General features: G+C 31.1%; 1 protein-coding gene across 1 annotated transcript; it reads right to left on the bottom strand.

Annotated features, from left to right (window-relative positions):
- Positions 1-238: 238 nt before the first annotated feature.
- Positions 239-21,756, bottom strand: LOC127713974 (uncharacterized). Its single transcript, XM_052219925.1, has 5 exons — positions 21,747-21,756; positions 19,210-20,389; positions 13,232-13,304; positions 1,108-1,209; positions 239-469 (listed from the first exon to the last, which is right to left on the bottom strand). Exons 1-5 carry the CDS (start codon positions 21,754-21,756, stop codon positions 239-241), a joined length of 1,596 nt encoding a protein of 531 aa, XP_052075885.1.
- Between the last annotated feature and the right edge of the window lie 4,836 nt (positions 21,757-26,592).

The raw sequence follows: 26,592 nt of genomic DNA, 5'->3' as shown, positions 1-26,592 counted from the left end.
AAGTTTGTAATTTGTTAAACATTTGAATTTGTGGTTCACATGCTCCCATGAAATCCATGAAAATTGGTATCACACGATTAATAGTGAATCCACAGTACAATAATCAGACAGCAACCCAATGACAAAAAAAAAAAAAACGAAGACAAAATATTAAAAACTTAATAAACCATAGACTGCAAAAGTCTAACCAAATTCCATTACTTTAAAATTTACTTAACAAAAAAAAATAACAAAAAAATCACTGTAACAATAAACTATAAGCAAATATTGCTAAAACGGCCACAGTAAGTGACATTATTAAAAGTTTTTTGTGTTGCAGTATAAAACTTAGTTTCTCTTCCTCCTCTTCGTCATACTCATTTCTTCTTTTTCTTCCTTTCCCCATTCTTTTCTCACATTCTTCAACTTTTGCTTGTTGCTGTTTAATTTCTTCTTCATTGAGTAATCTCTTCTTTTCTTCTTCTTCTTCCTGTAAAACCAAAATTAAATAACTTTACATCATTTGGTCTCTGGTGCAGAGTTGTCTTGTTGGCAATCATACCACATCTTCTTAATCTTATATAAAAGAAACTTGGGTATTTATCCTTGTTGAAAAATAAATGTAACAATGGATTAATATGACCCTAAAGAGAAAGCTACCTTTCAATCATAGCATTATATCTTACAAAACAATTTTGATGTTTTAGACTGACATACAAGGAAATTGTTTCCAATCATGGGGACAAAATGGCCTTACAGTTAAGTTAGAAGGTTATCACTTACCACATTGCTGAAATACGTTTTTGAAATTTTGGAGGAACATTCTGAACAAGATGTCTTTTGATACACTGTTATAAAAATATATCATAGATACCAGGATTAAAATTTTGATTTTCAAGACCCTTCCCTGTATCCAATGTTTGTTTTCATGGAACAGCCCCTACAATGGTTGACTAAGTTATATTTAAGTATTGTTTATAGTCTTTGTTAAATTTGTTTGTATGCTCTTGCTTGAAAAAAAGTAGAAATCCATTACACAAAACAGTTTCCCACTAGCTCAGTTCACATGACACTCTGCATACTAAAAGCCTGTTGTGCATTTCATACAAACCAGTGAAATATACTTACCTCGTGTAATCCTAAACATTGTATAGGTATAGGTACTCTACAGGGTGGACAAGGTTCCTCTCTGATTGTTGGTCTTCCTTCCCAAGGTCCAGCAACATTTATCTGTAATATTAAGATCATAAATAAGATGATATGCAGATTCATGTTTAACAATGATAAAATGAGTAAATGGCATTAAATACACTAAAAATGTATAGATATTTTAAAGTGCACATAAAATGTTTCATGAGAATTCAGCCAAGTATGAGCATATATCTAAGGGATCATAGATTTATTCTTACAAGGAAGCTCCGAGCATGCTCCAAGCATGCTCAGAGCTTTTTAAGTAGGATCTTCTCAGCATTTTATGTGACAATAATTATCATGATCCATTAAGATGTCAATCAAATCTATAGCACTTCTATAAAAAGGAAAGTAAAGCATTATAGAGAAAACTCAATTAACACCTGTGTAAACATCTGGTCTATTCAAATACAACTTGCATGATTTTACAAAACTAGAAAATAGATAAGAAAGTCATCAATAGTACTGTGTAATGCTTGGAAAGAAATATCAAGTCTCCACAAAAAGTAAATGTTTTTTTGATACAAAAAAATAATCAAATACTTTATTTAAATAATATAAATGAACCTTAAATTTATATCATATAAAATGATACATAAAGTCATCAAAGACACAAACTATGGTAATTGATTCATAATCATTTGTTAAACTTTATATACAATAGCAAACTTAGTTCTTTATAAGAAAATGATGGCTACTTTAGGAAAAGTTTTAATTCTTAATTGAAAGGCAGTGGCGGATCCAGGGAGCGGGTTTCTGGGGGTTGGAACTCCCTTTTTTGACGATGAATGCTTTTGAATGGGGACATATGGTTGGTACCCCATCCCCCACTCCCCCCCCCCCCCCCTATTCTGGGTTGGAACCCACTTTTAAAAATGGCTGGGTCCGTCCCTGTAAGGATAGGTTTCACAGTATAATAGTTATAATAAATTGATCTTAGTTGAGCAGTCCTCTATATCGTTTTCTTGAATATCTTTTTTGATTTAGTTTTTATGATTATTAACGGATTCAGTGAATAAAAAACTTTATAGCAAAAATGTATACTTTGTACTGGAATCTTTTTTGTCTATGCAAGACAACTTTTCTCAAAATGTTTTATATATGATATCAACAGGAAAGTATTGAGAAGATGTTTTATTGAAACTGTTTATGTTTCAAAAATTTTACACAGCTTAAATGGAACTAATAAGAAATTTTTTTCTTATTATACAATCTATTCTGCTGTCTGCTTAAAATTTAAAATTTGATTTATTACCCTAATGCTTTAAGTCAATTGAATACCAGTTTAAAACATATCGTTATTCCATACTATATGTTAAAACTACAGTTAAAAATTCTTGTAATAATCTTTTTCAAGTTAGGAATTAGGCAGTTCAGAAGTTTTAGTGTTTGAGGAGAACAGGCAATTTTCTTGAATAATTTGCAGTCTTGACTTCTATATATGCCAGGTCCCTCACTTACAAATATTTAAAGATATATGGTAATAGTTCAATTGTATGCTTAAAAGCATTTTTGATTCAGCATACTACTGTTATGACTGTAGGAACATGACAATAGGGAGTCACGACAATACCACTTTAGCTTAGGGGTTTAATTATAACGTATCTACCATATATCCATCAAATAATCTTATATCTTCAGTTTATATCTTATTTTATTGATAACTCTTTCCCTCTATTAAAATTTAAATTAATTATTACTGTTGAAGAAGTTTTTAATCTAAAAGCACACAGCATTTTAATATTAACAAAATATTTCATATAGAGCATTAAAGAGGATGCTCTAAGATACTTATCCCTACTGAAACAGTAAAATGGGTTATTACCTCAAACTATAATGTATCATGCTGTGATATAAACCATTGATAATAATGTTTTGCCTCTACACAGATTTTATACAGTATTATTAGACAGGTCTGAGTATGCAGACAAACTTTTATTAATATTAATTTTAAAAATTTAAAAACAACACAAAACAAGCAAAAAATTATCGTTTCAACTCCAAACAACTGCCACAATGTCCTATACTAATGAACATAATTATGCAGAAAATTCTAACTACCTTTGATTTATGTTGGTGTTTTATAATTATACTCATGAAACTAAAAAAAATTTAACTAATTTGAATCTTATAGAAAAAGAGTTCAGTATGTATATATTGTTTTCTGTTTGGTATTAAATTAATATTAAGGTCCATTTTGTTAGATCTGGTGATCAATTTATTTGGCAATCGCCAATGGCAGTCAGCAGGGTTTAAGAACATCAGTTGTTCAACCTGTTAGTCAAATGCGTTTTGTTAAAATAGACCTTTTTACTTTTTTTGGTCTTTTGGAAATTGTTGTTTATGCTGTATTTAGACCCCTCTACCACGAAATTTGTTTTACATGAACACGTACAAAATTTGCGGTTTTTATCCAACGCAATCATAGGTTTGAACGTTGTTTTCAATTTAGACTTTTATATATTTTTTCGTTTGGGCTTGTATTATATTTTCCTTCGGGTTTATATGATCCGTTCATCGTATTTCGACTCTTTAAAATTCAAGAGTCTTTCCTAAATTGAGGTAAATTTTATGGCCTTCCAAATACCGTTTCGATCCCTAACATCACTGAAGAGACATTAATTGTCGAAATCCGGATATGGTGTACAAATTTTTGCACTTCATGTTTGTGGTATACCATCTTTTCCACAAGTTTATTGTTTTTTGTTTGGTATTTAATAAATATTAACATCCGTTTTGTTAGATCTGGTGATCAATTTATTTGGCAATCGCCAATGGCAGTTAGCAGGGTTTAAGAACATCAGTTGTTCGACCTGTTAGTCAAATGCGTTTTGTTAAAATAGACTTTTTCACTTTTTTTGGTCTTTTGGAAATTGTTGTTTGTGCTGTATTTAGACCCCTCTGCCACGAAATTTGTTTTACATGCACACGTATAAAAATTGCGGTTTTTATCCAACGCAATCACAGGTTTGAACGTTGTTTTCAATTTAGACTTTTATATATATATATATATATTTAGGATCTGTTTTATATTGCTAATATGTACTGATAAAGGCCTATATAAAAAGACTTTCTACCTACAGGTGTTAACTGAGCTTCCTGTACATTGCTATACTTTCCTTTAGATAGAAGTTGTTTAGATATATTAAAAAGTCATTCAAGAAAAAGAAAGAGGATTGCTGAACTAAAATTCATTTATTATTATATTGTGAAAATTCTTTCAAGGAGTAATACCACCAAAACATAGAACATCCAGTTTCATGCAAAAAAGGGTTGATTTTTTTTTAATTTAATATTCCCTTTAATTTGACAGTTGTTGGACATTAACCCTGAACTTCATTGCAGAAAGTTTTTTTTTAATCGTATACATGTTTCTTGGCCGTTTCAAAGCAATATGTTTTTTTTTATTTGGTGTTTCTATAAAATATTTGGGAAATTTAAGGGGACATGGCTACTAAAGCTTGTAAACGGGAAAAAGGAGGGATAGGAATTTGATTGGTTAACTTCTGGTGATGTTAACTATCTTATATGCAATGAGAAGTTATGTTATATTGTCACTGTAGTACTGGACAGGATAAAACTTTACTCATTCCAAGTATTTCTTTATTTAAAACGTTAGATAAATTCTGCACAATTTTTTGAAAAATGCCAATTAAACAAAGACTAATAGGGGAAAAATCAATTTTATGTTAAATTTTCACTGTAGTACTGGACATGATAAAACTTAACTCATGTACCTTAAAGTATTTCTTTATTTAAAACAAAGATAAATTCTGCACAATTTAAAAAAAAATGTCAATTAAACAGAGACGTAATTGGGAAAAACAATGGTGGTATTACCCCCTCAAACCAGCCTTCCAATAATGAATTACAACTTTTCCTAAAAGTAGACATAATTTTCTATAAAAGAACTAAGTTGCTATCTTATAAAAAAAAATATTACCATTGTTCAGTTAGGGGCATTACTTAAACAAGTAATTTTCAAAATTACCTTATGTTGAAAACGAGGCTATTTTAAATATAACTTCTATATCATGTATAAGTAACTTTTGTTAATAATATTAACAAAAGTTACTTATACATGATATAGAAGTAATATTATTTTTATAGGTGTCCATTCATACAGGTTTTACTAGCTTTAACAAATGTTCACATCTGGTTATTATACGACCGCAAAAAAATTGCGTTCGTATATTGCTATCACGTCGTTGTTGTCGTCGTCCGAAGACATTTGGTTTCCGGACAATAACTTTAGTATGTGAATGGAATTCTATGAAATTTAAACACAAGGTTTAATAACACAAAAAGAATGTTGGGATTGATTTTTGGGGTAATTTCCCCAAACGTTCAGGAATAAGGGGCAAAAAAGGGGCCAAAAACCAGCATTTTTTTAGTTTCCAGACAATAACTTGTGTTTATGTGTATGGATCTCTCTTAAATTATACCACAAGGTTCCATACAACAAAGGGAAGGCTAGGATTGAGTTTAGGGGTAATTGCTGCAAATGTTCAGGAATTAGAGGCAATAAAGGGGCCAAAAACAAGCACTTTTATAGTTTTCAGACAATAACTTGTGTTATTGTAGCACATTTTTCCAAAAAGAAAAAAAATCTTTTTTGGGGGATTTTTTTTTTTCAAAAATTTTTTTGGGGGATTTTTTTTTAAATATTTTTTAAAGGGGGGTTCATACTTTTTTCTTTAAAATTTTTTAAAAAAAATTTTGGTGGGTGGGATCTTTTTCAATTTTTTTTGGGGGGGGGGGTATTTTTTTCATTCTTATTTCTTCAAGATTTTTCAAAATTAAAAATTAAAAAAAAAAAAATTTTGGGGGACAAATTTTTTGGGGAGATGTTTTTTTCTTCTAAATTTTTGGTTTCTTCAATTTTTACACAAATTGTTTCTGATTTATATATAAAAGCAACACATACTGATATAGCAGGAGATACACACCAAACAGGGTGTGTAAATTATTATATATAATAGATTTACTAAGTATTGTGCAACAGCACAGAATTGCGCAATAGCAAGAAATCTTCAATTGAAAATAAATACAAATCTTTTTACCAATTTCAATGGGATTAATTTAAAGTCTTTATTTGTTGGGGGTTCTAACCTTGTATTACCAATTTGGATATTGAGCCCTATGTAAGATGAAGAGTTACCTCTCTTATAATTGTTTTGTAATAAATAAATGATGTTTTATTTTGAGGTGATTACCTGTTATTTATATTTTTAAATCTTACTAAAATGCTGATGTGGACATATTAAATTTAGTGTAGTGATTACTGTGTATGCAATTTTCTATTTTAAGACTTGTATTTTATATGCTGAATCTAACCATGTTTTTAAATTTTGGATATCTGACCATACTAGGTAAATTAAATGTCCCATTTCAAATTTTATAGATGTTTGGCCACATTTATTTTGTGTAAGAAACCTATATTATGTCAAAAATGTAATCACAATCCAAATTTAGACCGTATCAAGCTTGAATATTGTGTCCAAACTTGGCCCAACTATTTAGGGTTCGACCTCTGCGGTCGTATCAGGCTACGCTTGGGGAAGCATTTTATTTTTCCCATGAAATATAAAACTAATCCTCCTGAAACACTAATTGTCTTTCTGACGCCATGCTTCTGGGTCAAAGATTGGTCTCTTGGGACTATTAAAATATCATTTTCCTTGAAAATCTTAAAGGTAGACAGATATAAATAGATGGAACCTTGTGATTTAATTAAGACTTGAAGTTATTTATAATTTGTAACATAAAACAATTACATAATAATTGTAAATACTAAGCAAGGAGGTTATATGAGAAGGAGAGTGAACCCTCTGCTTGATATAAAATTAGCATCCCCAGGATAGCAATTCGATGAGAGGAAAATGATACAAATGTAAAGAAACCGACATGTTTATCACACACTTGATATGGCCCTCTGATGAACCAGGCTGTTACCGCGAACAGTGCGTGTGATTAGGAGAATCGCTAATGTCACGTGATTCTAAACGGTGACTGGGTCATTAAAATACAGGTGTAATTATTTATACTAACCAGTTTTAATGTGTTTTTATTATGCAATATCATTTGACGCGAAATTCGAAAGTATATCGTCTAACTACGGTGAAAATCAACTAACAAATGACAAAATTATGAGGGTTTAAAGAAATTTAAGAATGCAATTTCTATTGAACCCCACCTTGCTGTTAACAAAGATTTTCGCTTCACCTGTATCGTGCTGCCCATGATAATTGGTAGGTAATATCATAGAAAATAGAGTAATATGTGAAGTACTTTCGTAACAGTGACCTGTTGCGACTGGGGCGAATATTTGCAATTGAAACGAAGAGAAATTTATCGAGCGCCAGCGAAGAGTTTGTTTCTCATTGCGTTAGGTTTTAGATATAGACATAGCCGCTTAGATTTTCACTTCCCATGTTGGCTCCTGGAAATAGGAAATGGTAGGTTATATCCTCGAAAGGAATATTTAGGTATTTTGCGATTTAATTTTATTGAAGCAGAGGAATTTACCCGAGAAACACCAAAAAGTTTCAGTAGGTATGCTGTAGAAACCAGGACATGGCAGTATTTTTCTCTAATAAAATTGTTTCTTTTCAAAATTAAATGTTTTTGCATCGCTTCATCTTATTTTTCAATATTTTAATTTTTGTTCCCTTTACATTGACGGGCTCTCACTGAATGCAAAGGAACAAAAAAATAAGAAAAATAAAGAAATATGATAACAATTTTTATTTTTGAAAATTCTCAATGTGACCAAGCCAAATCAATACCTTGTTATACACTGAGTTTAATTAAGATTTTGTTAAACCAGTACTTCATTGGCTTAATAAAACGGTAAAATGTCAGAAAATTAACACATGCATTTTGTACATTAATACTAGGATTGCCAGGCATGTAGATTGGTACCTCTCTATATGTGACTTTTTTCCCGACAATACACATGGTATGTGTAGATTTCTTCTTAATCAATACTCTTTTAAGGCCATGCACGGTTGTAATATTTATAAAAAAAAAATAGAAAATACGTCAATTTGTTAATAAAGATACCACGACAGGAAATCGTGTCTATTCATTTATTTACGGACATTTTTCCTGCACATTTTTATAAATTTTTTATGTTGTAGATTTTAATTTCATATATATACATCATTTACGAAGCAATTCAGGTCGATTGAGTCGTTTGTCTTCCAGATGCAGAATTTTTCTAAATAATCAATTTCTTTTTCGAGCTCCAACACTTAGGCATCGCTTATAAATAAATCGGCGACCATGATCAAACGATGAATTGTCGAGAATTGAGCCATGATCTCAGGCTTATTTTATAAAATTTCGGTCGGTTTAATACACTTCGGGTGTTTCCGTTCTTACTCAGATGTGTACTTAGGAAAGTCTCCCTCTGCGACCGAATCGATCTCAACTAATTAACACCCACTTACAGAAAAGACGGTATCATATTATATGTTATTAGCATATTTCGTCCTCTCTCATTCTCATATAACCTCTTTGGTTCTATTTTTTTCAAAGATGTATAAAATAACTTATAAAAGTAATATTTTTGTCATTATTTTTAAAGTAACCTTTTATCTCTATACTAATCTCAAATTTGATAAATTCTATTTAATAAAATGATGTAAAAATTCATAAAAACTACATTTAGTCCATACTTCTATTGACATTTAAAATAACTATTGAGTTATTAAATAATTTTTAAAAACAAACGATACCTATATAAGTAACTAAAAAAAATAACTTGTTTAGTAACGACCCTGACTGTTGTTTATGTCTTGATGATTTTTGTGTAGCATATTATATAGTATAAACTACATTTAAATTATATTATCTAATTATAAAATTTGAGAATTTTTTATTTTTAAAAAAGAATGATTATTTAAATATAATAAGAAAATATTTTAATGACTTTTACTTTTTGTGGAGACTTGACATTTCTCTCCAAGCATCACACAGTACTGTTGAAGAATTTCTTATCTATTTTATAGTTTTGTAAAATCATGCAAGTTGTATTTGAATAGACCAGATGTTTACACAGGTGTTAATTGAGCTTCCTCTATAATGCTTTACTTCCTCTTTTATAGAAGTGCTATAGATTTGATTGACATCTTAATGGATTCTGATAATCATTGTCACATAAACTGCCGAGAAGAGCCTACTTTAAAAGCTCAGAGAATGCTTGGAGCATGCTCGGAGCTTCCTCGTAAGAATAAATATATGACCCCTTAACTCCTTTACCACTATTTCTAACTCTTATTAAAAGTAACCGAGTCAATTGACCCCTTAAGGAGTTATTGCCCTTTAAAGTCAAATTTTCTAAATTTTTTGTAAATGTTTGTAATCTTTTACAAAAATCTTCTCCTCCGAAATTACTGGGCCAAGTTAAACCAAACCTTGCCTAAACATCCTTATGTTATTTAGTTTAAAAAATGTTTCCGATGACCCTGCTCACCAATCAAGATGGCCGCATTGGCTAAAAATAGAACATGGGGGTAAAATGCAGTTTTTGGCTTATGTCTCTGAAACTAAAGCATTTAGAGCAAATCTGACATAGGGTAAATAAAGGCAACAGTAGTATACCGCTGTTCGAAATTCATAAATCGATTGAGAAAAAAAACAAATCCGGGTTACAAACTCAAACTGAGGGAAACACATCAAATATAAGAGGAGAACTACAACACGTTAGAAACACAACATTAAAATGTAACACACACAGATACCAACTATAATATAACAATGGCCATTTTCCTGACTTGGTACAGGACATTTTAAGAAAAAAAAGGTGGGTTGAACCTGGTTTTGCGGCTAGCCAAACATCCCGCTTTTATGGCAATGTTCATCAGGGTAAGATTTATCTGCCCTGATATTTTCAGACAAATCAGACAACCCGTTGTTGGGTTGCTGCCCTTGAATTGGTAATTTTAAGGAAATTTTGCAGTTTTTGGTTATTATCTTGAATATTATAATAGATATAGATAAACTGTAAACAACAAAAATGTTCAACAAAGTAAGATCTACAAATAAGTCAACATGAACAAAATTGTCAATTGACCCCTTCAGGAGTTATTGCCCTTTAAATTAAATTTTTCACAATTTTTTGTAAATTTTTGTAATCTTTTACAAAAATCTTCTCCTGAAATTACTGGGCCTAGTTAAACCATACTTGGTCTAAATCATTCTTAGGGTATGTAGTTTTAAAAATGTATCCGATGACCGCGCTCACCTATCAAGATGGCCGCCATGGCTAAAAATTGATCACACAGGTAAAATGCAGTTTTTGGCTTATATCTCTGAAACTAAAGCATTTAGAGGAAATCTAACGGGGTTAAAATGTTCATCAGGCCTACATGACCAAAATTGTCGATTGACCCCTTAAGGAGTTGTTGCCCTTTAAAATCCATTTTTCACTATTTTTCGTAAATTTGTTTTATCTTTTATTACAAAAATCTTCTCCTCTTGATCTACTTGGCCAAATGGAATTAAACTTAGCCACAATTATTATAAGAGTATCTTGATTGAAAAAAGTATCCGATGACCCTGCCCTACAACCAACATGGTCCCCATTGGTAAAAACAGAACATAGGGATTTACTATAGAAGTCTTTGGGGAAAATGTTAAAAAACAATTTCAAATATGGTCACAACTTGAAAACTAATTCAAATAATGGTAAGGGGTCTTCAGTAACTTTTGTAAGACTACAATGGGATGACTTGATTTTTTTTTCCAGAGGGTGCATTTTTTTTTTCGGGGGGGGGGGGGGGGTGCTAATAATTTCTTCTTGATATGTTCCATATTCAGAATCATTTAGTGTTCCTTTTTCTATAAACCATTATTAAATCTTTTCTTTCAGCATACTTATATTGGGTGAATGCCCCCTAGACCCGGCGGGTTAGTCGGGGTCAGGGGAACCCCTGCCCAAATATTTTTTATGAAGGGTGTTACATAAAAACATTTGAAGGCATTTTCAGCATTTTACAGGCCCTGGGTGAAATAAATTTTGGAGCGGAGGATAGGAAATTTTTAATTTTTTGTTAATTATCTTGAATATCATTATAGATTGAGATATACTGTAAACAGCAAAAATATCAATCAAAGAAAGATCTACAAATAAGTTAACATTACCAATTGGCAATTGACATCTTTGTGGAGTTATTGTCTTTTACAGTTATTTTCTGCAATTTATTGGTAATTTTAATTTTGTAAATCTTTTCAAAAATCTGCTTTTTATTTAACTACTGGGCCAAAGTAAATCAAACTTGGCATCAATCATTATTATGATATCTATATGATTTTAACCTATTTTACACGATTTCCAAAACCACAGTAGATACAGTGTATGTCGTCATAATACAGTTTTTCTTCATGGAAAAATAGAAATAGCAGAGTGTGTTTTCCATTTTGTACCATTTTCATCATCATTTTATGTAAATCATGTGTAAATATTCATCATAAAATCTGAACATTTTCAGTGATTTACAGTGTTTTCTCTTTCGTAAAGGTGGTGAATTCATTTTATGTCATCTGTTGAACAATAGAAATGGTATATTTGGAACAGTGTTCAGTCATTTATATGGTTATCTTTTTTTCCTTTCTATGCCAACCTGCATGTATGTTTTCACGTCTTTGTGTTCATTTGTCCATCCCATATCAAGTTAAAGCTTTGACCGATAGTAGTTTATCATGAAGTTGTGGTCACAGGAACTTGAAACTTAGTACACTATTTCATTAGAATTTGAAAATTAAAAACTAATTGCAAAAGTATAGCGTTTGTCCCGAGTTTTATGTAACAGGGAAATGTGATAGTATGAGAAGGAACTGGAAATTCCTGTTTACTGAATACTTGTATATTGTAACATATAATGGCCATGTTAAATTTGCATTCCATTTTTTCTAGGGATCTACAAATAAGAGCTTCCTAAAATTTGATTTCAGGCTTCATGTGAATATGCTTTACCATGTGATATATTTACAAATTCATCGCTCATTAATTTCCTTTTACCAAATTTTTAAAGCAGTGGTATCATTAGTGAGCAGCACCTTTCAGTTTTACTTTTTCATTGGTCATTGAAAAGTTTTTGGAGTTTGGTCTATTTCTCATATACTATAAGCAATAGGTCAAGTAAATTTGCTTTGTGGAATGATTGCATGGTGAACATGTCTGCCTGGCAGGGTTCATCTGACCTTGAACTCATTTTCATGGTTCATTGGATAATGTTTAAATTTAATGGTTGTTTGTTTCTCAGATACTATAAGCAATAGGTCAAGTATAGTTTGTGTATGGAATGATTGTTAGCTGTGTCTGAAGGCTGCAAGTGACATTAACCTTAATTTTATGGTTCATTAGTCAATATTATGCTTTAACAGCTAGGTCCGTTTCTCTTATAAAAACAGTTGATTAGCAAAAACAATATTAAAGAGCAGTGGAGTCCATAAGTTTCAAAACTATTTTTAAGCAATGGTCATCATTGACGATATTGACTGGGTTTGTGGTGTTTTTTGTTGATGCCTTTAATTGCTTTTATCAGTTGCTTGCCTAATTTCTAAACACACCTGAAGAGGGTTATTTTAGAGAATATAAAGTGTATACAAAAATACTAGACTCATAAGCAAATAGCTAGCTCAACCTCCCACTTGTATGACATTTGTTTATAGTTCCGTTATTTTGACAAAGATTGGTGAGCAACCCAAACAGATACATAAAGTTAATGCCACAAAAGGGAATAGGATGTAATTGATTAAGTTAACATTTCAAATATTTCAGATTTAATTTTACACTCAGTAACACCATTTAATACAACAAAATACGATAATAAATCCTCAAACACTGAAGAAAAAATGGGACGACCATTTTGGGTTGGGGAGACTTTTAACGGATTGAATATCGTTTCCATCTGTTGCTTCACATGTTCAGATTTGTTTTGCTGAAATGTATTTTTATTTTTGTACACATTTGTTTTTTTGCATTTTGTAATGCAGAATATTCATGCAATTCACCAAAAGTTCTGTGCAAAGTTCTATTTTTTTTTTATCTTACCAGACCTAGTTTGTCATTTTCAAAATCCTCCTGCCTCCTCCCAAGAAAATCAAATGGTCGTCCCAATACCATACTAAAGTAGATTACAAAAAGTCACTACACAAGCATATCAATAAAATTTAGAAGGTATAGAATAAAGCATAATATTTGTTCATATCTTGTATATTATATATAAACAGTTATCCTTTCATTTGGAATATTCGTTTGAATTTATATAAAAATATTTTTTATATTATTTGTGACCAAAATCTTTTAATCTATTCATGACAATACACATGATACATATAAATATTGTAAACTTTGTCACCTTGCAATTTTGGTTTAGCAATGTATAGAGCAGTTTTATTTTGGTAAATATGGGAACCGACCTGTTTTCATTGGAATTATGATATGTTAGTACCTTAATTGGCATATTAGAATTCTTGGTCTCTTTTGGAATTTGCTACGTATTTCTTAAAGCTAAGATTCAGCTTTGGTACTGAATAGAATCATCATATCAGGAGATTTTCATATTTTATACCAATTTTTGATAGAAGTGGTCTTAAATTCGATATTAGATCACAGTTTAATGATATCACGTTTTTGCGGGTGTGGCAGATTGCAAATATAACTGTAACCACAATCACCTGGTAAAGGGTTCACATTGCAAATTATTTAAAAAGGTAATCTATAGCATTCAGAATATGAAATCGAAAGAAGGTATAGGATTAGATTATGTCATTGTCAAACAACTATTTGATAGACTAATTTAAGAAATCTGAAACGGTTGAATTGAACCAGACAAAGATGTTATGTTTCAGGACATGTGATATAACTCTTTAAAAATCAAACCATTCACGCCTCTTGTTTATATATGTCGAAGTCAGAATATCCATGCTGTGTCCGATGCGTGTCTGAAGACAATGAATGCACATAATATACAGTTGCATATTTAATGAATAAAGGCAAAATAAAACGTTATCATTTATGTAGAAACTGTTTGGAAAACTGTGACTTAGAAAGAAACATAAATATAATCAGTAAATTTGGTTAATCTATCATTAAAAACAGCGGTGTAATATGCTTGTAAACAGTTTGAAGCCAACGGCCATGTTATTTTTTTCAAATTCTTGACGCTTTCGGGTATATTATCATATAGTATGAAATAAAATTCATTTTAGTCAAAAGGTTCCAGTAATTCTAATTCAGACTTGTCTTCTATGAGTTTCATTCAGATCTTAAACGAAATTTTAATAGTAACAGACGTATACGCTGGTTTATCTGAATATCTATAGACTTCCTTCCAGTTGAGAGACATATCGGTAAAACAGTTTGTGATATTAAGGTAGAACTTAAGTGGCGATTTCAGTCGGTCTTCTTCACATTTCTGCAGATCAATTTTTGTAACATAATTTGTTGATTGAGCATCTGGTGCATCAAATTAAGTACAGTGTAATATAATTTACAAAAAAACTTATACACTACTTTTACCTTATCATCGTCTATCTACCAAATATTTGCCAGGCAGCGGACGTTAAGCAAACAATAATCAATCAATCTATCTGCCATTCTCTTAACTTTTTGTTTATATTTGAGTTTCTAATTGCAATTTGAATGAATAAATACATATATGACCATTATCAAAATTATACTAAGAAAATATTATACAATAAACAATATCAATAATACGCAGTGCATTTATGAATAAAGTTAATGATACACAGTAGAAGTGTGTAACCATGAGGAAGGACATGTTTTTAGAAGAGCCAAATAAATGTACACATTGTTCTATTACAACTACGCTGTTTAAAGACGTCAAATGTTCAGGTATGTATACACAATGATAAGTAACATGAATAAGTGAATTCCACATCTAAATTTAAACATACAATATGGAGATAATTATAACTACTTTATGAGGAAAATTGATTTCAGAACATTCAACAGCTCAATACTTCTAGAGAATTGAACATTTCTGAATACCAATTTTGTAACCATTGACCTTAATTGGTTGCACCCATGCCAACAAGCTTAAAGTGAATTTAATCATTTTGTTTCAGTCAAATATTTTACAAGTCTAATCGATCTTAAAACGTTCTTTACAAAATTTAACTGCTTAGGTCATAGCTATACCATGTGTAGTAAATATATGCAATACTTAATAATATCTTCATTTTTAACAAGTCTACACCGAAAATACATCCCAGTTATATTTACTTTCAGTAAAGCTCACCAAATAAAATAAAGGTAAGCGTCGAATGCTGCAGATTCAATACAGTATGGCCAATTGTAACTGTACACATTCAACAACACTACAATTTTCAAAACTTTGTCATGTTAATATTATTTATTCATATAATTATCATTTTGTTTTAAAGAAAATAAATCAATTTGACATTCAGCAGAGAAGATATTTTTTCTGCGTTTATTTAATAATCTATGTATAGCTTCAATTGCTTTTTTTCTTTCAAATGTATTTTCTTTAGAGAAAAGAAATATCCAAATTTACCCAAAACAAAATACAATCATATTTTGTAGTTTCTACCTGTCTCTATTTCTCTATTATGCTAAAAAAATAGTTAAGTATATCCCGACATTTCAGTATAAACTTAAATGTTTACAGCATCAAACACTATTGTGAAAAATATAAAACAGTAAATGTTAATCTTGACAGACAATTGGAATCCAAAGAGCAGACGTATTTTAACAAAACCCTAACCTTATAATTCTGCTTCTGTAGTGCTATGTTTTATCGGCAATTTGTACATTTCCCCTATGATCTAACTGCCTAATATTTTTCAAGATCATGACATGACTTGATAATAGAAAATATTAGGCAATGACATCATTTATCAGTGCAGCAACGTTACGTGTTCAAGTCCATCCGCATCAATTCATTAATGAAATACACGCGACTTCCTTCATACAACCGAACAACTATCACAGCGGTTGGTACGTGTAAAAGTAGCTTTATCAATTATTTCATTTTACTTCATATTCTCAAACCAAAAAAAAATACAGTTAAGACAAATTGCCGATAAAAAGAATAATGGCATTTTATTTTTTGATAATGACTTCATCAGTTCGAATATCAGCTCGCCCTAACACACGATGTTCAGTGTATATGTATCTTTCATTCAAAACTAAATGAAAACTTTAAGCCATGCTCTGGTAAAAAATCCTGAATCAAAATCAATGTTAACCATAAGAACAAATATCCAAATATAAATAAAATATATTTATTATTGATAATGTTTGTTCTCCTGGTGCTTTATTATGTATTGTTGCATTTTTACAGATTTAAAACCTTTCCTTTAGTATTTTTTCATTCAAAATTCAGTCTAAAGTGATCGATTCAGGCGATCATTTTTTTATACTCTATTTTCCATATATTTTGTTGAGGAGCAATCTCTGTCTCGTTTTTATTTTAAAAACAGTAAACACATTAAATTTCTCTAAAAAAGGCGAAAACGTTTTAAACGAATGAAAATATTCATAGTGAGCAGTTTGAAATGTGCTGAATACAAAAAATCATGTATCAAGATATCGACTAATTTTTATGAAAAAAATCATTTATCTATATCTTAACGCACAGTTTCGTAAAACTGAACATTTGGAATGACAACTTTACTTATTGCAGATAAAATGTCCGTAATGTACTGAACATTTAATTAAATAATGTTGATTGGACATCCAATGCACGATACGTACACTTGACAATAAAAAGTTAAATTAACATTATAATGTCCATGCGTCCGAAGCACTTTTCTTGATTCACTTTTATCATAATCATGATCATCAAGAACGCTCAAAGCCGACTATTTAAAAGTCAATGATTAAAGGAACAGTTGAAGAATAAAATGACTATAAATGACCTAAAATTAATAGTCAAATCCATCTCAGGTCAACTTTACCTCAGGGAGTTGAAACCTTATGACATGTTCAAACTATAAAATCTGCTTCGGGTCGAACCCGAGATAATTAATCCGAATTAAATACAGCAGTTCACACTGAGTAAAAAATTAAACCAGTTTGGGATTTTCCCTCTAAACAAAAATAGAAATGTAAGCGCAAAAAGTAAAACCCGCACCTGTCCACTGTACTTATTTACATTTTTTTTTATCACAGATGCATTATTTCAAAGTCTGAAATTTTTACCACACTCCTGACTGCTTTTGAGGAGTTCCACATCAACCGATTTCCGTGTTTTCAAATAACGTCACTGTATCCAAATTGCACCCGTTTTGACCCATTAAAGCGCGACGGAAATCTTATAGGTTTCATCATCTGTCATTATGCAGGTCTTTCAACATAGCTAAATACACTAATATCCCTCTTACTGCCGCTAATCTAATATGGTTATAATTTGAGACCCAGTAAATAGGGTAGCTGGACGTCTGTGACGTTATATCTCAAAATGTGACGTCATTCGATATATGACGTCACGCAATAATTACGTAACATTAAAGACATATTAAAGCAAACGTCATATGTCACCATAGCAACAACCTCACAGTTACTTCAATTTGCGTTCATATATAGAAGACGAAGTAATTAATCCAGGTTCGCCCCACATTAACTCCACCTTAAATGAGGGGTAATTTTATTCCGGGTTCGCCCCGGGTTTAGTCGCTCACACTACCTAAATTTAACCCGGATTAACTCATTCGGGTCGAACCCGGTTTAAAAAGGCATAGTGTGAACGGGGTATGAGTTTCTTGATATCTTTTAAATTGATAAACTTAAGAAGGTTAATTATAAATCATGTGGCCCGAGAACACAGTTTTTAGTAGTGCATTTCTTTTAGATAGAAAACGCTAATTAACAAAATCGCACCTACTCTTTCCCAAAAATTTTTTTAAGGTGTAGTGTAGTACTTTTGGGACAAATTATATCAAATTATAGAAAAGTCTATCAGCTATAACTCAAAACATGGATAATTTTATGTTACGGGGATCTGTAATTCAGTTTGACAGCTTCAGACATCATAATTTTTTACCTTTTCAAACTGGACCAAATCACTACTTTACCTAAAAATTCATGCCATAATTTTTTTTTACATGTAATTTCATCCCCCTACATACTATTTTTGGCATACAATAAAAAGAAATACATTTGGGAGGTGAACGAAAAAAAATTGCAAGTTATACACTAAGGACTCTATTCGTAGACAACGAAAATCAAATAACCGTGTCCCCGGACCATGTCAGTACCGAAGTACTGACTACTGATCAGATGATACCTTCAGGGACTTATTGTTCACCTGCTGTGCTATTGACTAAGTGCTGTAAAAAATCAAAATAAAAACAACACTTTAAATTCCGAAGCGTTTTTCTGGATTCACCTTCATCGCAAACGCTCAAAGCCGAATATTTCAAATTCAAATATGCATAACCGATAATTTTCTCCTGATACAATAAAATGATTTTCTCTGCTCCCAGTTGATTTGTAGGGGTAGGTTTCTTGGATAAATTTCATATTCAGTATTATTTATTATTTATGTTCACAATAACTTTGTTTTATTCAGGTCATGTATATTCGTTGCATTCTTAAATGTGAACAATATGTGTGACATATGAATATGAGAAATTGGCATTTTTTTCTTTTTTTTACTTAATTATATTTTGTTAAATTAAAGAAAGTTAACTTAATCAATTTTATGTTGTTGCTATATTGATATACTTTTCATAGAAGGTAATCAAATAGTTTATAGATTACAATGAAATCATCATGTTTAATCTGAATGAAAGTAATAAAGAATTCCTCGAGTGTTTATAGAGGTTAGAATAATCTTTTATTACTTGTAGGAATAACCTGTGGATTTACTTGTAGGAATTCTTGAAATGCATGTTTCTTCGCTAAAAATTGTTACAATTGTTAGCACAATGACATTCATCCCTCAAATTTGTTCAATGTTAGCATTAACTATCTGTGGACTATAATTCTCTGTTCTAATTTGTATTATCAGTAAGAATATCCACAAAAATAGTATCATACACATTCTCTTTCGGTTATCTATATTTGTAGTTCTGCTAGAAGATATAGCAATATCCTTTGCGTCTACCTTTTCAATATAAAATTCAGGAATCGTTTTTCGAAACGGCTCAAATTGAATTAAGCAATAGCTGTACCCCCACACATAATTAGGTACATACAGTTCAATAATACCATCTTGGTTGTAATGTAAAAAAAGTTTCATATTGTGACTTACAGCAATATACTTGGTACCGTTAGCAACCGACAGACAGTATCCAATTGTTCGATATAAACCCAAAAAATAACCCACCTCACATAGCATACATTCTAAAAGTAAAGTGGCATTAAAAATTGTGTCTTTTCCCCCACGAATGCCGATCTTAAAAAATACATGACCCCCATTTGAATCGTCAAAATCAATATCAATCATTGTATGAAAATCATTTGAGATTCCAATTTGCCTAGGACGCATCCAAATTATGGGAGTTGTAAAATTGGTGATTTGATATGTGCCACTTAGATTTTTATTAGACATCGTTTTGTTGTCGTGAGAAATGTATAAATTTTGGTGCAATGTATAACGATCAAATCCAACCTCATTTGTTTTGATATTCATTGAAACCGCGATTTCATTAAAATCATACGCAGCAAAAACTGGCCACAACGGGCTTCTTAAGTTCATGCTCTGAACTCTATGTAACTCGATCGTACTCTTGACTTTTGGAGATTTAGCTAGAAGGAAAAGAGTATGTTCAGAAGGTCGATATTTCAGTATAAATCGACCTTCTGCATATCGTGAATTAGTTTCACTTTTAAATATGGTTTTACTCTCAATCAAAACTCCACTGCCTGTTAAAAGACATACACTAAACTTTTTTTGGCAAGGGAAAGCACTTACAGAAAATAATATAGGATGCAAAAATAGTGTGCTGATGCTGTCATTTGTAAATCCCAATTCAAAAATCGGAAATTTAACATAGTTTGGCGACTGCAAAAACGTTTGTTGAAATGTAATAGAAAATTCTATAGAACTCTCTTTTTTAGTCAGTAATGATGTGTTTGCAAAAACTCCCTCATATTTATACAGTCTTTTAGCCGAACCACATATCATATTTCCTGAAGGTTTGGTAGCTACAGTCTGATTATCAGCTGATCGACATGCAAATTGACTTTTTACTTGAGTGTTGAACTTTAGTTCTGTAACTGCAAATAAAGAGAGTTTTATGTAAATTATAAAAAAGTGATGTGTATAAAATAATATATCAAAAATACCGAACACCAAGGAAAATTCAAAACGGACATTCCTTGATCAAATGACAAAATCAAAAGCTCAAACACATCAAACGAATGGAAAACAACCGTCATATTCCTGACTTATACAGGCATTTCATTATGTAGGAAATGGGATATAAAACCAGATTTTATAGCTAGCTAAACCTCTCACTTGTTTGACAGTCGCATATAATTCCAATATATTGACAATAATTGTGAGTAAAACAAACAGACACAACAGATAAAAATGTCAAAAATTTGAGTACAACAGTGAACACTTTATTATAATCTGAATCACAATAAAAACAAATAACTTTTTATAAAAGAAAAAAAAATGGCATATAGACTTTCTATAGACAAAGTGCATGAAAACAAATGAAAGACAAGAATAACACAATGGCGGGATGTATCAACATATAGCCACGCCAAAAGTTTATTACCGAAAATGGGCTAAATAGTAAAGGTTAAATATAAAAAGAAAAAGAATGGTTATTAGACACTTTTCCACTATAAATGAATGATTGCTTAATGATATGCTTTTGTATGTGGGGTGACCGGAGTACTCATTTATTCCTAACTCTTTTTTTAAGACACTCGTAGTAGTACGATTAAAATACAAAAACACTATTATTGGAAGCTTTGTCCGCAGGAACAACGACATATTTATCGTGAAGAGATGATAAGACATACTTCTCTATCTCTGAAAACGGACTTTAATTGGTCGGTCATTCACACAGTTTTTCGACTTATGAATTCAATTCAAAGAAATAGAGCAAAATGTTTTGGATTTATGGACAATAAAATTTTGGCTTATATACATTAACGTAGCTTCATGTATTCCCGGGTTTGTACTTACATGATCAACACAACGGTGCCACATGTGAAGCAGGATCTGCTTACCCTTCTGGAGTATATGAGATCACCCCCGGTTTTCGGTGGGGTTCGGATGCTCAGTCATTAGTTTCCTATCTTCTGATTTGTGTATTGTATACTGTTGTTTATCCTTTCATCTTTTGTAGTGTTTTATCTAAAGTTGTCAATTTGTTTTCCACTTACGAGATTGAATGTTTCTTTGATATCTTTCGCCTCTCTTTTACAACTTAATCACGCATTACTGAACTTTTTATCAAATCATGAATTCTAAAGATTTTGGAAAAGTTTTAGCATTTATACGAAAAAAGGAATGTTTACACAATTAAGCCTTATTTTAGTGCGAAATAGTGGTTGAAATTGAACGTTCATGCACACCAACTTAGAGTAAGACGTTGTCAGCAGCAAATCTATTTACCGTCCTCCATATAAAAAAAAATCATTTCGATTTTGCATATCGTTTGATGCAAATTTTACAAAAACGTGTAAAATTTGAAATATTGTACTCAAATGTATTTCAACTACAATCTTCGACGTTGAATTACATTTATATTTATAGATTTTAATAAAACTTGAAAATCTTGAAAGTATCTGAATGATAGTCTGGCTCAAGCTCTGCTTTCGTGCACCAAAATATTGATTTGTCTTCATTTGTGTAAGCATTTGTTAAAAACAGCCATCTTTAAAAAAGAAATATAGCACGCTTCATGTATCTCATGTCTTCTTGAAATGTCTATATGCGTGAAAGTCACATTTTTAATTTGCCTATGAGAATCTAAACTGCAATGGCGTCCTATGTTTTTATTGATCCTTTGTTTGAGAGAATTTACGTCATCAAATCACTTAGAATCAGACAAATAGAATTTGGAAGAAAACAATGCATAACTTTCACAACAACAACGGAAAAAGGTACAGTACCGCTTGATAAACTGTTATAAATTTTTGCAAAAGGGAATGTTTGTAAAAACTACACTCTGTGCACCATGATATGATAAGAAGAGTGAACACTTATTGAATATTTGTCATAGAATAAACATGTGGGAGGGGCTTAGACTGGGGAAAAAGTTTTTTTGCAAAGTATGGTTCTTTTTCCTTGTACTTGTATAAGAAGATGTAATAAAACCATACTAATTATATAAGAAAAAAAAATTGTCTCTAAATTTAACTTGAACGCAGACACGTCATCAAATCACTTAGAAACAGACAAATAGAATTTGGAAGAAAACAATGCATAACTTTCAAAACAACAACGGAAAAAAGGTACAGTACCGCTTGAAAAACTGTTATAAATTATTGCAAAAGGGAATGGTTGTAAAAACTACACTCTGTGCACCATGATATGATAAGAAGATTGAACACTTATTGAATATTTGTCATAAAATAAACATGTGGAAAAAAATGTCTACAAATTTAACATGAACGCAGACTAGTTAACAAAAAAAATCGAATAGAGCTACTGTTAAAACTACAAAAACAATAGCAATTCCCTGTTGTTTCTAGGATACGGTAAATTGCCGGCATAACAATGTTAAACAATGTAAAACCTCCGTAATTCGGAAATTGAGCGGTACAGGATGATCAGTGAAGCGGTTAGCAAATATTATGTTTAATTGAATGATGGAAAGTTATCGTGAGTTATTCATAGGTCAACTCCATTGAATTGTAACGAGAAAACAAAATAAATATAATGTTTATGGTTGACATGACTCATTGAGTCAATGGAATGGCTCTTTGACCTTACATTGAACTAAGTCAATCAATGTTTTATCGTTATTGTGATACAATTACTTAAGGTAGATGGGGTCTAAGTTAAAATCCATAGATTTGTTTAATAATTTGTCAAAATGTAGTTTTTATCATTCTTTTGTCAAAATTGTAATAAAAAGTATGGGTCTAATAGCTCTAATAATTTCAGATAAGAAAAAAATTTTAAAAAAATGGGTCACTGGACTCGTTTTCTTGCTAAATTCACAACAGCAGTAAATATGATAAAACATATAATTTTTTTTATTTACATGAAAAGTATTGCACATGAATTACATACTACTCTTGAAATTTGCACATCTCATTAAAGATCTAGACCGATTGTTATTTGCTATTTCAAAATTCAAGATGGAGGAAGACAACCCAGCTACCTTAAACAATATATGAAGATTAATGAGAGAAAAAAAACAAGTTAAACAAACAAGAAACATTATGTACTGTACACATCTGTATACTTACGGTTGCCATATACTTTTATAACAAGCGGTAGCACTGATATATGATGTATAACTAGGATTATAAAAAGACACAGTATGCTTTTCCATAATGCGTTTCTTAATCCTAACACATGTCCTAGTATATGAAGTTTCCGTTCAAGACTTCGCCCATCATCAGCTTGTTTGTTGTTTCTCACATCCCTGTCCGCATGTCTGACATCTTGATGCATTGGTCTTTCGATTGGGATTTCTTGATCAGGTTGTATACCGTTTTGGTTCCCTGAAAATGCATCTTAATAGTCAGTACTGTTTGTTTGCAATCATGCTTATCAAGGCAAATACTGCCGACCGTTATATAACCCTATATAAAACATAAATATGAATATAAATTGATGGTGAGTATATGCAATAAGATTTTTTCTAGTTTTGTTTGATTTCATATTAAAGATTATATAAATAAGGTTAACCTGTATAAGAATGACTTTTTTATGGATCGAATCAGTCAATCAAATGGTTCACCCTTGTTTCACTTTCAATGTTGACATTCTTTTTCGTTAAGTATCTGAACACGCATAGAACATGTTTAACCTATCTTAAGTTAAGGGGTTAAAGTAAAGGTTACATCAATATGGATTAAATGAGGTTAATTCACTTGCAAGTCAAGAATACATCAACAATGTTTTTGAGCTTATTTTGACAAATTTGGGCAAAACTGGCGGCTTATTGCGAAATAGTATTTCAAAATTCCACTTTAAGTAGTACTTGAAACAAAAAGAATAGTATTCTCAATTTTTGTCTAAATCGTACCTAATATCCCTTTAATTATCACCATTTAATGAACTGTTATGCCTTTTGATAACTTAAAACTGTCGTCAGATTGGTTGTCAGGAAGGATTTTCAAGTGTTAAAAAAAGTTTAATTTTCACCGCATCATTATATTTTTATACTGGTAATAGTCCCAAGTTATGTCTCTATGAGATGAAACATAGATATCATATCCGGGAACCAGTACGTAAACAAATCAAGTTATCTATGAATATTATATAGCTCCCCAAAAGAGGCGTGGTTTGAGAAACAGCTGTATTTACAAAGTGTAACCTATAAGTTATGCATAAGGTTATGCTGTCGTCAATGTTTTCCAGCAAAAATAGTGAACAGTTAGTCGGAATTACTGTTTTTTTAGTAAATGAATAAAATAAATAATTTGACTGAAATTTATATGACAAATAAGTGAACGAAAATTAAATAGAAGACAAGTTAGAAAATTGGGAAAAACATCTCAAATTGTATCATTTATAGTGGCACGAAAATTGTTTGTTTTCTTATTCAAACACATCGTTCTTCTCTGTTCTTTTGACTCATTACAAAGGTATTTCACTTGGTAATGTGAATTTTTAAGGTTGTTAAGTTTACATGTAGGTTGAATACAAAAACAATAATGGAATATGATGTGAGATGATTTATCCAATAGGTTTGCTTTATAAGTTTTGAAGACAAAACAGTCAACCCAAACACGCCTGAACATAAAAAGGTATAATTACTGACTCTCTGTTTTCGATGAGATTATTGCCTATTTTTAGGATTTGTTTTTCAAAAAACAATTGTTGCCTTGGACAGAAATGCAAATAATGCTTTACAAAGATTTTCTTTTTGTGCGTTTTTTTTTTTTGTAGGCGGAGTTTATGCTTATGCGCAATTAAGATTCGCATGTTTATGCACCTAGCATAATCTACTGTTTTGTGAAAAATGTCAATAATCTAAAAGTTCACAAATGTCTCAATGCTTCATACCCGTACCGTATTTCAAGTATACACACGTATATAAGATACAAACAAAACTAAATTATGCACCTGCATTTAATTTTTCAATCATATAGAAACAGGTGTAAACAATTCAAATATACCAGCCTGACGATGTTTACCTCCTCCATAATAACATGAATAAAGAGTTCCATTTCTTTTGTTTAATTTTAACTTGATATCAACCATTCTATTTAAATTTACTAATTTTCAACAAAATGAAAGTATAATATGATACCTTACCGACATAAATCAGCCCGTCAGTTTTTTCGTTAGAATTGTTTTACTTTAGTCACTACGGGGATTTTTATAACTTACTATGCGGTATAGGTTTTGTTCATTGTTGAAGGCCGTACGAGGACATATCGTTGTTAGCTTCTGTGCCATTTGGTCTCTGGTGGAAAAACTTTTTAATTAGCACTCATACCACATCTTCTTTTTTTTATAGAGAATTTCATAATCTCATTTGCAAAAACGAAGTACAATACAGTTATTTATATCGTTAATACTTGTGCGAGAAAACGTTATGCTCTTATTTTTGTCGATTTATTTCCTTTGTTGCGGGCTAGGCAAGTGAACAGAAAAGACAAAAGAAACTAGAACTTTTCCTCTATGATAATGGTATGTTGACTATGTTAGTCGAATATATTTGTAGTTTCTGTCTATTCAATTAACGTTACAAAATGATCCATACATACAACCTAGACTTAGTCCAAATCCAAAATAAAAAGCAAACAAAGATTAAGTCCTATTAGTAGTCATCTAATCATTTTGGATGAATTAGAAAATAGGTAGATTCCGACCCCTTTTACATTCGGCAGGTCTATTATGCTTGGAAAATTTTAGAAAATTACTTTTCAGTTTATCTTTTATTTTACCTGAACTCTCTCACAGTCATGCGTTGGAGAGTAAACTACTGTATAAAGTTAGTTTGCACTTTCAAAAAACACGTACAGTGTAGTATGAGAGCATCATACTGCGGAAGTTCTTAGAAATGTCTCGTCCTTTTTCTAAAAAAGAACATCGGGAGGTACCAAGACCTTGATAAATATTCCGTTCCAACTTTACAAATAATACACGATGGTCCAGAAGTATAGATTCTGGGTACTGACGTTGTTTATCATCTTAATTACGTGTTATAGTATTCTTTTATTTGTCTTTATGAATATTACTTTTACTGTTAGTATGTTTTTGGTGATATCCATTCGACATGGCTCTGTACTTATACATCCCGTCATTGTGTTATTGTGCTATGGTAAATTTG

Source organism: Mytilus californianus, unplaced genomic scaffold (assembly GCF_021869535.1).
Source record: "Mytilus californianus isolate M0D057914Y unplaced genomic scaffold, xbMytCali1.0.p SCAF_9, whole genome shotgun sequence".
NCBI lineage: Eukaryota > Metazoa > Mollusca > Bivalvia > Mytilida > Mytilidae > Mytilus > Mytilus californianus.
The sequence above is the reverse complement of the archived record's forward strand: the minus strand, read 5'-3'. Positions and strand labels throughout refer to the sequence as shown.

Excerpts from the sequence above, each read along its gene's own strand:
- LOC127713974 (XM_052219925.1), bottom strand. Across the intron at positions 13,305-19,209 it reads ATAGATAACCGAAAGAGAAT|TATGGTATTGGGACGACCAT; the intron begins GTGTATGATACT and ends AATCTACTTTAG. Across the intron at positions 470-1,107 it reads AATGTTTAGGATTACACGAG|GAAGAAGAAGAAGAAAAGAA; the intron begins GTAAGTATATTT and ends TTGGTTTTACAG.